General features: G+C 33.8%; 1 protein-coding gene across 1 annotated transcript; it reads right to left on the reverse strand.

The window, feature by feature from the left end:
* Positions 1-10,233: 10,233 nt before the first annotated feature.
* On the reverse strand, positions 10,234-12,615 carry LOC103407954 (glycine-rich protein A3-like). Its single transcript, XM_008346831.4, has 3 exons — positions 12,568-12,615; positions 11,074-11,401; positions 10,234-10,784 (listed from the first exon to the last, which is right to left on the reverse strand). Exons 2-3 carry the CDS (start codon positions 11,372-11,374, stop codon positions 10,459-10,461), a joined length of 627 nt encoding a protein of 208 aa, XP_008345053.2. The 5' UTR covers positions 11,375-11,401; positions 12,568-12,615; the 3' UTR covers positions 10,234-10,458.
* Between the last annotated feature and the right edge of the window lie 3,346 nt (positions 12,616-15,961).

Genomic DNA, 15,961 nt, shown 5'->3' on the forward strand with positions numbered 1-15,961 from the left:
TTTAGGGTTTAGATCCTAAACCCTAAACCCTAAAGCCATATAATGAGTAGTCAACCTAGTGGTACAAATTTTTAAAGGTTTGACTAGAGAGTAAGTTGTATAAATTAGGGGAATGGGTTAAAAGCCTCCATCTTAAGAATCGTCATAATGGCAACCCAACTTAGCTGACTGGAGATCTCAAGATCTAGGTTTAAAGGGACAACCGAATTGTGGATAATTCAATAGGAGCACTGCAGAGATAATCTCCTACCCATGTCCTGTCATGAAACAGTGTTATCTGCAACGTATTTAGAATAAGTTTTGCTTTTAATGATTCCTATACTTGCAAATAACAAGTGGGGTATTGCAGGATACTCTAAATGGGAAGTCACTTATCTTGAGTGAGGAATGGGGCCGTTTCTATGGGAATTTTTTGAAGGGCTTAGTTCTCTAAAAGTACTCATGAGAAACCAAAAATTGTTCAGGGCCAAATGAACACAACTGAGCAACCACGGGGTGCCTGGAAGGGTATAATGTGATTACTATTGTCTTGGTTTACACAAACAGCTAAGCAGTTCAAAACATCGCGTTCACTAATTAGCCAAGTAAATTTGATACTAATTCACTACGAAAGGTTCAAAACCAAAAGCCACCTATCCCGATGCGATACCTTTCATACTGAATTCTCTCTCTAGTGTCTGCATTGTCATTTGCATGGTATTAAGTCAATTTCCATTCATGTAGGGGATCATTGGAAAATTTAATAATATTATTATTATATTAAATTTATTAATTGAATGGAAATTAGAAGTGGAGCCTTTTGGTAGAAAGATGTGTCTACTCAAATGAAGAGTTGCAACTTTTGACTCTTCATGAATAGTCAAATGTTTTCCAAAGAGGTATCTCACATTCTATAAATAGGGAAGCCCCCAATAATCACAACATAACTTTTCATTTGTTTACATAATCATACATAGAGTGCACTAAATATTAGAGAGTCTCATTGAGTACATATGAGAGAGTTTTCAACACATCGTGGTTCATGGAGCCTTGTGATTTGGAGTGCTACTATTACAAGGATGTGGTCGTTGTATCTTGGGTTACATGCACCGATCAACCATGAGCACCTTAGTGGGGCGTAAACTTGTCTTAAGTGTCCAACACTTGCCTCGACCGTATTTTCTAGGTTTTTCTAATTCATTATATCATGTTGATTTAATATTGGTTACTCATGTGCATGTATTATTTTGATATATAATTGCATGAATTATTTCTTGCTTTTCTATGTGATTTATGATAGCAATTATACCCAAATTTTCCAACAATCTTAAGACAAGATTATCGGTTTAGTTTGCTATAATGTTATGTGAAATGGTTTTCACATTTTTAATGCGGGGAGGAAAACAGAGAGATGATTATTGAAATCTCAAGCACAAATAGACCCAAGGAACATATAGAGAACTAGTCTTTATTTACATAAAATCATTCAAAATACATTATCCCCCCTTCCTTAACAATTCTAGCCTTTTAAGACCATCTCCAAAGGAGATGTCAAAAATGCCACATAGACATATAACGGTAACTAATGACATACCATTTACTCCAATTGAGACACTACTACAAAATTATCTATAACTGGCGGTCCAAAAACCAACAAAAAACGTATATTACTGTCGGATTTTAAGCAAAATCCGACAGAAAATGGATGCAGTGGTGGATATAATAAGCGACAGAATTGCCAATGTCAGGAAATGAATTTTCCGACAGAAAATACTCTAAAACCGACAAAAATTGTGTCGGCTATAACCGACGAGATATATATTTATAATAAATAAATAAGAGAATTTATGTCGAATATACTAAAACCGCCTGAACTTCTGTCGGATATAACCGACAGAGAATTTATTAATAAGAATAAATAAAAGCATTCTTGTCGGATAAAACCGACAGAAAATATATTAATAATAAAAAACAATATAAACCACATTTTGCATTTTCCATATCATTCCATATTCACTGCATTCACTGTACTTTCTGCATTTTCAACCTGTTTCTGCATTGTCGAATATAAACCACTTTCTACATTTTCAACCTTTTTGACAACATGTTTCAAATCCTTCCATATTCACTGCATTCACTGCACTTTCTGCATTTTCGATATTCACTGCATTTTCCATATTCAACCTGTTTCAAATCCTTCATCTCTGATGACAACATGTTTGACAGGGGAAGAATTTGTATGGACTATTTATCTTAAACAACAACCATTATTGTTTGCTTCTTACAGTTATCTTAAATAAATGTGCTTAAACTCATGTCTAGCACACGCATATACCTTGAGCATCAATTTTCCTCCGCTACCTCCTATACTCCTCGCTGGCCGTATTTGAGGTGTCTCGAGCAGCATCAGCACCATAATGTTGTGCTAACCGTTCTGAGTGATGACATTTGCTCGTAACACCACCACTAACAACATCCAACCCACTGAAATAAACAACACAAAATTATTCAAGTTTTTCAATCACCTCTCAGCCGGGTAACTACTAACTACTAACAAATTTTAGCAAGTTTAAATTCGTACCCATAGTTCCCCATATGAGAGACACAAAGAGAGAGAGAGACAGAGGGAGGAAGAGACAAAGGGAGGGAGAGAGAGAGACATAAAGAGAAAGAACGAGAGTGAGAGTGTTACCTTCTTCTTGTCCAACAATGGTAAGAATTGGAGTCATCGGAGCGCTTCGCCATATTCGAGATAGCTAAAGCTAAGGTTTCTGAACTTTGGTTGCAAGTGTTGAACTGGAAGTAAATGAGGAGAGAAGAGAAGGAGAATGACATGAGGAAAGGAGAAAAGGGGGAAAGGAGAAGGCATCGACGCAAGGAAGAGATGGAGGAGTTTATTGTGGAAAATTTCATTACTGTCAGTTAAAACCGATAGAAACATTTTTTAAAATATAAAACCGATAGAAACATTTTTATTACTGTCGATTCTAACCGACAGCAAAAATCCCCCCAACATTCCCTCCCAAATTTTTAAAAGGAAAACTAATGAAAAGGGCTTGAAAACTTTGAGTTTTAACGATAAGGACAAAATAAAGGATAAAGTGAATAGTACCAGAATTGATTTTTTAGTGTAAAAATATGGTTTTTTCATTAAAGTGAACAGTACCGCGGGTTTTTCGTTAAAACTCCTAGTTTTAAATTCCCTCCCAAAATTTTAATTTCCCCCCCAAAATTTTGTTACGATTTAAAAAAATAAAATAATAATTGTTTGGTGTAATAAATAAATAAATAATATGTATTTAAATGAATATATTTTTTAAAATTAAATAAATAATTGTTTGGTTTAATAGATAATAACCCACGTAAAAAATGCAATAAAGAAACAAAAAGATAATTGTACAATGAAAGTGTCATCACACAAACTAAATATTGTCTAATCAATACTTGAAAAACATAAATAAAAATTTAGCACAAATTACTTTTCCCACTTAAAAATTTAGGCAAATTTAACGGAGATATGCATTCTACAAAACTAGTTTCAATGATCAAACCGCCAAACTTGTTTGTAGATACTACAAGATCGCATACGTAAAAAATCGTAAAAACAAACATTCAGATATTACGTAACGGAACAAAAGTTTTCGACTGTTATAAACGAAAAACCACAATTTAACGTTTATTTTAGCTCCAATTTTAATGATTTTTTTACAACTACACACCTCAACCCTATAAGAATGCAATGAATAAATTTGATCTTCAATTTAAAATATTTACACTAGTGGATACCACAAAATCTTATTTTATACTTAATGTAAGCATAACATTAACTCTTTAAGTGTTTATTTAATCTACTGTTTTGACATGATACACATTCTACAAAACTTTTTTCAATGATCAAACCGTCAAACGTGTTTGTACACACTCCGAGATCGCATACGTAAAAAATCACAAAAAACAAACATTCAGAAATTAGATAACAGAACAAAAGTTTTCGACGGTTATAAATGAAAAATCACAATTTAACAGTTTTTTTAGCTCCGATTTTAATGATTTTTTGCAGCTGCACTACTCGATCCTATAAGAATGCATTGACTGAATTCAATTTTCAATTTAAAATATTTACACTAGTGGATACCACAAGTCTTACTTTATACTTGATGGAAGTATAATATTAACTCTAAGTGTTTGTTAAATCTATCGTTTTGACACGATATGCATTCTACGAAACGTTTTTCAACGATTAAACCATAAAACTTATTTGTACACACTCCGAGATTGCACACATAAAAAATTGTAAAAAAATAAACATTCAGAGATTACGTAACGGAACAAAAATTTTCGACGGTTATAAACGAAAAATCACAATTTAACGGTTATTTTAGCTCCGATTTTAATGATTTTTTACAGTTACATTCCTTGACCCTATAAGAATGCAATGAATAAATTTTATCTTCAATTTAAAATATTTACACTAGTGGATACCATAAAATCATATTTTATACTTAATGGAAGTATAACATTAACTCTTAAGTGTTTATTTAATCTACCGTTTTGATGCGATACACATTCTACGAAACTTTTTTCAATGATCTAACTGTCAAACTTGTTTGTACAGACTCCGAGACCGCATATGTAAAAAATCACAAAAAACAAACATTCAAAGATTAGGTAACAAAACAAAAAATTTCGACGATTATAAACGAAAAATCATAATTTAACGGTTATTTTAGCTCCGATTTTGATGATTTTTTATAGTTACACTCCTCAACCTATAATAATGCAATGAATGAATTCGATCTTCAATTTAAAATATTTACACTAGTGGATAAATCTTATTTTATACGTAATGGAAGTATAACATTAACTCTTAAGTGTTTGTTAAATCTATCAATTTGATAGGATATGCATTCTACGAAGCTAGTTTCAACGATCCAACTGTCAGATATGTTGGTATATACTCCGAGATAGCATGTGTAAAAAATCGCAAAAAAAAAAAAAAAAAAAACATTCAGAGATTATTCTGGCGGCCGCCCAAAATTTTGCTTTGTTTGTGTCAGTTATATCCGACAGTGCCATGAGTGAAAAAAAAATATTTAAAACATGTGTTTATTTATTTATTTTTAATCAATATAACATTTTAAAATAATAAAATCAGACATGATAGAGTACAGCAGATGTTCATGTGTGTTTATGTGCCAGACAATGATAGAGCTTGTTGCTTGTCTGTGAGGGAGCATAATCCTTATTACAAAAATGATAAAGCTTCATATTGTAGTCTATTGTTATTATTCTCTCAAAAAATTTATGGCTTGTGGGAATTGGGTTCATTAGACTTTAGGGTCATGAGTGAAAAAAATATATTTAAAATATATGTTTATTTATTTATTTTTAATCAATATAACATATTAAAATAATAAAATTTTCATTTATGTCAGTTATAACCACCAGAATACTAAAATAATAACCGCCATAAAGTAAAATAATAAAATAGTCAATTTATGTTGGTTATAACCGCCACCATTAACTTAAAAGCCGCCAGAATCTTCAAAAATATTTATAAAAAAAAAGATTCAAAAATATTGTATGTTATAATTGATAGGATTTTTTTGATACTCGCCAATACTTTATGTCGGATATAACCGACATGATTTTTCTAATATCCGCCACCATCATCCGCCACATAAAGCTAATATTGTAGTAGTGAGATGTCAAAGATGACATGGAAAAGAACGCTCAGCTGACATGGACAAAGAGATGTCAAATTTGAAGTTGCCTTCAAATTTTATTTTTGCTATTTCCAAAGGCATTCCACTTGCCTTACCTTATATGCTAGCATATTTAAGTATTATTTTATTATTTTTAAAGACTTATTATATTAACACCTCACAAATTGTTGAATAAACCCCACATACTTAATACACCCCACATTTGCTTTTTCAATTAAAAATTATCTTAATGCACCCCACATATTTCCCCATCATACCCTCACACCCTACATTCTTAATATACACGTTACATTTTCTACATGCACCCCATATTTTCTATACATCCCACATTTCTCAAATCTTATGAAGCTTTTAATTTGGACAAAAAATGCCGACTAGAATTTTGACGAAAGATGCTGCATGGGATTTAAAGCATATGTGACTTGTTTTCAATTCCACCATTAAAACCCGTGTCATCTATTTTTAATATTTGATGGTAATTTTAGGTGTTTAATTCTTCATGTAATCCCTAAAAGATTAATACGAACATAGAAGCTTGAATAACACATAAAAAGCAAGATTAAATAATTATCGATGTCGTCAAAATCACTAAAACAATAAAAAATATGAAGTCTTACCTCATGTGAAGCTTTCGAAACATCGATTTCATGTTTCATTCGTCAAAAATATTTTTTCTCAATCAACATGTTTGTAGTTTCATTGGTTAGGGTTTTGTTCAACAATTAAGGGTAGGAGGGGTTTGATGGTTGAAGAAGATCAATAATACATTAAAAGTGATTTGGGATGTATATAGAATTTTTTTTTTAATTTATTTTAACCTAATAAGGTCAAAATTGCCATTACATGGTAGGGTAAATAAGTTATTTAATATTAAATTTTAATGTGGGGTGCATTCAACATTTCGTGGGGTGCTAATATAAAAAATCACCAATAACAACCTAACTTCTATTATTTTTGTTTAAAAAAAAACATAAATGAAGCAATAAATTTTGACATACTAGGTGGAAGGAAAATATTGACAATATGTCAAATTGCCATGTCAACCATCAAATTTAAATTTGATGTTTTGAATTTGATATCTCCTTTGGATATGCTCATAGGCCTAGCAACAACCTAATTAAACACTTGCACAACTTCCTAGTACACTACAACATAAGAAATAATAATCACCAAGTTCCAACCCAACCACATAATTAAAAACACAATATTCTAAATACTTGATTACTAGGGATATTAATTAGATTTGAAAACTTAAAGGACCATCCCAAATATCAAGATCACTACTTAATCAACCTCCATAATACACTGCATTAGACTCCTCTGCTTGGAAAGAATTTGTCCTCGAATTCAAGTCGTGGGTTGAAGAGAATCCCAAGCAGTCTTCAATTACGCAATTTGTTTCTTTATCCTCTTCGTTTGAAATTGGTGCCATCCACTCCAATAAAAAAGATATTTAGAATATTTTCTTGTTATTGGATTGCAAAAAATCCTCTATCTTATTTGGCTTTGCCACCCAAAGATTCATTTCACCATATTTCATCTCATTAACAAGATCAACTAGTTTTTTGGGCAACTTCACGCTAAAGGCATGAGCTCCAATAAAATCAACTTGTTCACTAACGCAATTTACCTTGGTGTGGAACTCGCAAATGGCTCTCTCATATTCAATTACATGTTCAAGAACTCTACCAATCATATCAACAAAGTTGACAGAACCTCCGTCAACCTCATCAAGCAATTCAAAAACCTCCTCCTTTGCATCCACATGAACAGCTGGCGAATTCTTTTCTTCAACTCCACAAAATTCATCGATCCCAAATTGTTCAGTTTGCTTACTAGAACACAACTCACAATCAACTTCGAGGCAACAATCAAATATTGGTGGTAGATTTACAATCAACGAATCTAACACACCAAAATAACCTCCACAACTTGAACTCAAGAAGTCAGCCTTATCACTTGAGTAACATGTCTTTAACTCTCCAGATTTGTTGCTAACATTTTGTTGATCAAGTTGCATGGTTAGGAGTTCAACTTGTCGTCGTAGCTCTTGAATTTTGTCGTCACTCTCATTCCTGTGATTTTCCTGCACATGGTAGTCACACATTCCTCTACCGTTCCTTGCTACCATTTAGATAAATGATGTGGAAGCTACCAAAGAGCGTAGCAAAGCTCTGATACCAAATAATTTGGGGAGGAAAATAGAGAGAGGATTATCAAAATCTCAAGCACAACTAGACCCAAGGAACATATAGAGAACTAGTCTCTATTTACATAAAACTATTCAAAATACATCATCCCCCCTTCCTTAACAATTCTAGCCTTTTAATAGGCCGAGCAACAACCTAATTAAACACTAGCACAACTTCCTAGTCCACTACAACATAAGAAATAATAATCACCAAGTTCCAACCCAACCATATAACTAAAAACACAATATTTTAAATACTTGATTACTAGGGATATTAACTTAGATTTGAAAACTTAAAGGACGATCCCGAATATCAAGATCCCTACTTAATCAACTTCCTTAATACACTGCATCAATTTTGGTATGATCATTTTCAAGCAAACAGAATTTGAAATGGTCTTCTCATCTTGGGATCTCCAGTCAGCTATGTTGGGTTACCATTATGGCGATTCTTAAAACGTAGACTTTTAACCCATTCCCCTCGATGATACAACTTACTCTCTAGTCAAACCTTTAAAATTGGTACCACTAGGGAAGTTGAATGCTAACATGATGTTGTAACACCATAAAACTAGCGTGAGGAGGTACCTAAAGTGAATATCAATTTTTCGTAATTATGTGACGCCCACTAATAATATCTTACATTCATATGGTTACAAGATTCATTGTGTAACAATCAGTGTTGGTAGTGTAATAAACAATATCATTCATATAATCTCACCAGTTTAATGTAACATTGAACAATTAATTTTGACAATTATAATGCAAGAGTGGTGCTATGCCCATCCTATTATCTTATTTCCCCATCCTCGTTGGTATGAAAATTTTATTGACAAATTCAACCTCATACAAAATGAACTTGAAGACCTAAACAAAACAAGGTTCTAAAAATTAAAAGTGATAAAAGAGAATTTTTAACGTCACTATCCAGCACCCACCCAACCATTTTGTTGATGACAAAGAGACCAAAGAACACTCATAAGACACCAAAAAATATCCAATCGCCCAAGTAAAGTTGCAATCGTGCACCAGATTCTTCCTGTCCACTATTTCAGACTTGAGATTTTCGTGCTAATCTCCTTGATTTCAACGACACAGTCACCGAACAACAGCCGGAGGAAGAAGATCTAATGAAGACAAAGACGAGGCCTCGTCACTGCGTCATTGTTCTTAATAGGAATAGATATAGATGCAAGAGAGGAAAGGGGAAGACAAATAGAGAGAGAGAGAGAGAGAGAGAGAGAGAGAGAGAGAGAGAGAGAGAGAGAGAGTGAGAGAGAATATGAATCCATCTTTGTCGCTCGTTCATGGTCCGGTGCGGAACTTAGGACACAAGGAGGTGTTTGTCGTCGCCGCTTCAGTATATGACTACGGATGCTGGATTCTTTGATTTTTCCTTCAGTTTTTTTTGTTTTATTTTTTTTGTTTCATATTAAAGAAAAAGTACATCAAGGTTATTTTAGGAATCAGAGTGGGTGAGAAATGAACATTTTCATTTTCAACTTTTAGTGATGATGGTAATAGTTCAATTTGGGGACGAAAATGCTATATTCATCTTCATAACCACTAAAGTTAATCATATCCATAACCACCAATTAACCATCAGGTATTATCCATAACCATACTTATTAAGTAATGGATTCCCTATCAGTTGACCGTTATACCCATCTTCGTCAATACAAAAAAAATTTATTCATTCAATTGACGCATGATGATTTAGTAAATATTAATTTCGTCATTAAATATTTGATATATAAAATGATTTAATGAATGGATCTTGTGGAGCATAAAAATTAAAGCTAAACATTGATAATGTTGGTTGATCTTTGATATCTCCCATAAGTATTATTGGTTAGGATTCTCATAGATTTTGATTCATATCAAAACTTTTTAACTTGCCCACAAAATGCAACTCACACAGTGCAACTTTTGTATTCTCAAGGTATTGGATTCGGTGAATAATAAATATATATAAATACTATTCTATTATATATAATTCGGTTCGGATTCGGGGACGGATACAGATTGGGGACTATAACCATATCCAAAACCATAACCGAATATTATTAACCGTTTTTCCCCATATCCAAAATATACCCGAATTTTCATACCCAAATCCAATTCATTCGGGCGATTATCCACGGTTATCAATTTTAACGGTTAGAATTGCCATCCCTATAAGTGAGAATATAAGGTGGGGTGAGAAAATAGAACTGGTGAGTGGCACTAGCAGCACTCTATTGTAGTTATACTAATTAAAGGGTATCAATTCCTTTTTTTTTTAAGGGTATCGTAGAATTTCCCTTTATGTTTATTTATTGAAAATACACAATAGCATGACTAAAGTAATTATTAAAAAGTAATGCTAACAAGTGAGGAGATTACATTTTAGATTACTATATTATACCACTTTTCTATTAGAGATATACTTCATATTTATAAGAAAAGTAGTCAAACGTGAATTCTAAATGTAGTCTCTCTAGCATTTTCTTATTATAGAGGGCGTAGATTATATATAGACTTCAATCTTGATGAACCGACCAAGATAGTTTCCTAGATCGACTAAACGGACCTGTCAATGGACCTGCCATAACCATAGCCATGGGAACCTCCATAACCGTGGGAACCCCCATAGCCGTGGGAACCTCCATAGCCGTGGGGACATCCATAGCCGTGGGAACCTCCATAACCATGAGCCCCACCCCCATGCATAAGATGATTAGCCCCAGTAGCAGCACCACCACCACCAGCTAACATGCCGTGGGAACCTCCATAGCCATGGCCCCCAACCCCATGCATAAGATGATTAGCCCCATACGCAGCAGATCCACCAGCACCACCTCCACCAGCTAACATCCCTCCCATTCCCATGCTAGATGTTTCATGCGCTGTAGTTTTTTCAGTCACCAAAGAAAGAAAACATTCATTAGTCTACTTACGGCATTTTGGTGGTTCATATATGATGATCACTACTAGCTAGCATGTAATTTAGTTCTTTGATTATATACATTCATATTCATAGGTTCAAAGGATGCACGTGTACGTATATACCATGAATAGTTTGACCTATAATTTTGTAGTACCCAAGTATAGATAATTCGAAAATAATTAATGACAAACCAAAACATTTATGAAGTTACAAAATGAATATATTTATGACAAAAGTGATTCGATTACCTTCAGAATGATATGAAGTTGTTAAACCTGATGAATAACCACCGGCTGGCGGATATCCACCAGCGTAGGAGGCCTGTTGATACCCTCCAGAGTAAGGATATCCAGTTGGAGAGTTCCCGCCTGAAGAGGAGTATGAATATGATGAATACTGTGTTTGTTGTGGCTGTGGGGGGTATCCATATCCTTGTGGAGGGCATGGTTTAACATACTGTCCTCCATGTCCGGAACCAAATCCAGAACCGAACGATGAAAAGAGTCCTTTCTCAGAAGTCTCATGTTTGTCCTCGTTTTCATCTCCCATCTATATATAATTACGTGAAATTGATCCCTAGATACATAATAATATTGTTAAAAAATTACTGAGAGCAAATAAGAAGCAAAGTACTCATGAATGTTAGTGTTCTCTTACTAGATCATAGGTTTATGAATGACAAGTGACATTAGTACAGTACGCTTCTACTTAATTAACGGTCTACACAACATGAAGTGAGAGATAATTTCGTTGCATATTATAGTAACTCAAACAAATATATTGTTATGGTAAACTTCAAATAAAAAAGAGCATATATGGAACCAATCTTCCAAACATTTGTGTGCATTTACAATTTTTTATCTCACACCTTATAAAATTAACTGGCCCTTAAAAAAGACATTTTCAAATAAGAAACCCATGTTTATAAAAGGCTTTTAAACCAAAATGGTCCATGAGATTTGCATAACTCATCACTTTGGCTCCTGAGATTTCACATCAATAGAAGTGGTCCCTAAGTTTGTTCACTATTAATTATTTTAGTCCTTCCATGAAAAATTATATTAAATAAGGACCAAAATGACAAAAAAAAAACCCTCAATTTATTAAACAATGGGTCAAATGATTTGACAAAAATTGAGGGCACTTTTGTTATTTTATCCTTGTTTAATGAAGATTTTTCATAGAATGACCAAAATGATTGATGGTGGACAAACTTAAGGACTACTTCTATTGATTCCAAATCTCAGGGACCAAAGTGAGGAGTTATGCAAATATCAGGGATCATTTTGGTTAAAAAAACCTTTATAAAAAGCATAGTTTTAGAGTTTAAAATGTTACAAAACAAAAAGAGTTAAAGAAGCAAAAAGCTTAAGGGCCGTTTGATAATTATTTCATTTTCAGTAATTAAAAACTGACTTGTTTAATAACCACTTTCTTTTTTCAGATTTCAGAAAAATAAAAACTCAAAACCAAATATTGAAATCTCAATAATGTAGCTTTCAGTGTTTAGTACGGAAACTGAAAATAGTAATCAAACGATTTTTTTTTATTTTCCTTTTTAAAAAAGTAAAACAAGAATTAAAAATTGAAAATTAAATAATTATCAAACGGCTTCTTAATTTTGCCAAAATAAAAAAAGAAGTTCGGTTGAGAAGAAATTTCATCTACTTCATTCATTCATAATCAAATAATATTGATGAAGAATCACCAGATATTAATAGAAATGAGAAAGAGAGGCTTACCAAAGCAATTTGACAGTTTGCCTTAAACACTCAAACAAAAGCTTGTGTGAAGTTCGAAAGAAATGAAGGGGTATTATATACGATAATAAAGTAAACAAGTGTGATTTGATTCACAGAATCCCTAAAGTTAATGGCCACCCGCGTTAATCGTACGCGTGTGCTTTATTTGATGCTCTGTAGTATTTGGAGGTGGAGCTTCATCTTTTGGCTTGCTATAAGGGGTAAGTCATCTATTATGTCGAGCAATGGTCTTCACCTTTTATGTATCGTTTATTTTCTCTTTTTGCTTGATTGATAATGTGTCACACAATCACTTGTTCTTTGAGTCGTATAGTGCTAGTATTTGGTCTAATGTGCTGTTTAAGTGTGGTTATGATCCCCCTCATTTGAATTGCATGAGTTTATCATTTGGGCTATTAATAATTGGATGTGTAAGTCATTGAATGTTACCATTAGGAAGTTGTGCCTCCAAGCTATTGTCTATGTTATATGGAAGGAACGAAATAATCATAAATACAGAAATAAGCACCTCCACTCCATTGATGTCTTTAAAACCATTATGAACTCTATACACTTGCGGTTATGTTCTTGCAGATTTCGATCTCTATTGCAAATATGCCCATTTTTCAAAAATGGAGAAACCATATTGTGGATGCAAATTTCTTCCTCCTCGATCTTGGACGATTTTGCACCTACAAAACAATTAACACCTTAGGTTAAGGCCAAGAGCCTCACGCGCCCACGATGAATGGGGAGGGCTTTGGCCGAAGAACCTCCGATGCCAAAGTTAGAATTTAGAGAGAAAGAGTGTTTAGAGAATTTTGGGATTTTTGCCAAAGTGTTGGCCTTAGCTTTTTGGTGAGAATGGGAGTATATTTATAGGGATAGGAGGTGGCTAGGGTTTTTAGGTTTAATTTAGGTTTAATTAGCCAATTTATTTGGCTATTAAACATAAGATGAATGTTTTGGTGGTTTTTGAATTTATTGGGTAATAAAAAGGAAGAAATGGTGAAAAAGGTAGAAAAAAGTGATGGATTAGGTTTTGAAATGGGGATAGCCGGCCATGTGGTGTTTTAGGGTTGAATTGGATGTATTTTGTAGTTATTTGGATATAATGGATGGTTTAATTGACAATTAATGGGTTAATTAGGCAATAAACCCATTAATTAGCCAATTAACATAATTTAAAAGGAATGTGTTTGGGAATTACCTTGTAGAAAGGATTTGATGAGATGGACTTTGAATTGTTACCTATTTTGGGCACTTCTGTCTTGGTTGAAAGAGGGTTGCCCGCTGATTGCACGTAGGAACCTCGTTGTACTGCAAGGGTATTTTTGTCATTTTTGTCCAAAAATCCACGTGTCGCCCTGTGAATATTTTTGGCTCCACACATATGTAATTGTTCTCCCCTTGATGTTGGTTGTTAGGTTGGATTGTTGGTGCTTTTACAGCCTTCCTGTATTTTTTTTTTGTTTGTTTTTAGCTTGGCCTTTGTTGCCGTTATTGTGTTGTTGTCGTTGGTTCTCTCTTTTAATATAATCTCATTACCAAAAAAAAATTATAAAAGGCGCTAGTCGAACGGCAAGCTGAGACCTAGGGCCTAGATGCATAAGCAAGGCCTAGAGAGACAAGGCAAATTTAAGTAAACTTATTACATATTATATAAATTAATAAAATTTACTATATAATATGTAAATGAACAAGAACAATATGCTGTTTAAAAAAAAAGAATATATGGAATATGAAAATTTTAAGTACATAATATGATATGGCCTTAAAAAGAAAAAGAAGATAATAAAACATTACCCTAAATAATTATATAACATATTTATTTAAAGTTGAAGAGCGAGTAATTGTTTTATGATAAGGCGTCATGGTAGACGGACAAGGATCTCTCCGAATAAATTGATTCATGGCTATACAATCAATTACTAATGGCCAAGTTTTGGGTTTTCACCGTTTCCTCTTCCTCATGATCTTTCACGTCCCTTTGATCTTGCTCTATAAATAAATTCTCCTTCTTCCTCGATTTCTCTGTAAATTATCCATCTTCTTCCTCGATTTCTCTGTAAACTTTTGTTGACCCTAAAAACTACCAAGCCTACGTGGCGCGCAGACCAAGTAATTAGTAAGCTAACTACGGCATTCGGTTGTGTGTCGGGCATGTCAACTCTGTGGATGCAAATTTCTTCCTCCTTGATCTTGGACAATTTTGCACCTACAAAACAATTAACACCTTAGGTTAAGGCCAAGAGCCTCACGCGCCCACGATGAATGGGGGAGCTTTGGCCGAAAAACCTCCGATGCCAAAGTTAGAATTTAGAGAGAAAGAGTGTTTAGGGAATTTTGGGATTTTTGCCAAAGTGTTAGAATGAATATTTGGTGAAAATAGGAGTCTATTTATAGGGTTAGGTTGGTTCACTTTAGAGAGGAATGTGGCCGGCCACTTAGTAGGGTTTTTAGGTTTTGTTTTGGTTTAATTAGGCAATTAATTGGCTAATTAAACATAAAAGGAAATGTTTTGATGGTTATGGAATTTATTGGCTAATAAAAAGGAAGAAATGGTGAAAAGGTAGAAAAAAGTGATGGATTAGGTTTTGAAATGGGGATAGCCGGCCCTCTAGTGACTTTAGGTTTGAATGGGTGTTTCAATTTGGTAATTAAGGGATTGATTAGGTAATTAATCCCTTTATTAGTCAATTTTTAGGAAATTTGAAAGGAATATATTATTTAGCTAATTGATTAGCTAAATAATGGAATATAAAACATATTAAATAAATTAGGTTTTGGGAATTACCTTATAGAAAGGATTTGATGAAATAGGCTTTAAATTGTTACCAATTTTGAGCATTTTTGACTTGGTTGAAGATGATTATCCACTACTCGCGCGTAGGAATCCCAATGTGCCTCAAGGGTATTCTTGTCTTTTTTTATCCAAAGATCCACGTGTCGTCTTATGATTATTTTTTGGCTCCACAAACTCGACGGCCGAGCTCGGCCGGTAAGTAAAATTTGTTGATGTTGCGTTGGGTGCATTGCTAACTTCTTGATCTTGCCACTGCGGCCGAGGAAGGAACACGTCTCGGCCTTCGGGTTCTAGAGCCTGAATACAAGGCTGCTAGTTCTGCGAAGTTCAATATCAAATTCAATTCTCAGGGTGCCGAATGTAGTAACCTATTAACACCTCACTTTGCCGAGAAAACTGATGAGATGACCTCTGCCAATAAGGATTTAAAAATCCTTCTCAACCGAGACTTAGATAGATAACCAGTCGGCTTCGTCACAGTGTTGTTTATCCTAACTGAAGGTGCTTCGCGATCGGCCGATTCTACGGCAACAGTGTTGTTTATCCAAACTGAAGGTGTTCGCCGGTTGCCTTCTCAGTGCTGTTTAT

Source organism: Malus domestica, chromosome 02, assembly GCF_042453785.1.
Source record: "Malus domestica chromosome 02, GDT2T_hap1".
Classification (NCBI taxonomy): domain Eukaryota; kingdom Viridiplantae; phylum Streptophyta; class Magnoliopsida; order Rosales; family Rosaceae; genus Malus; species Malus domestica.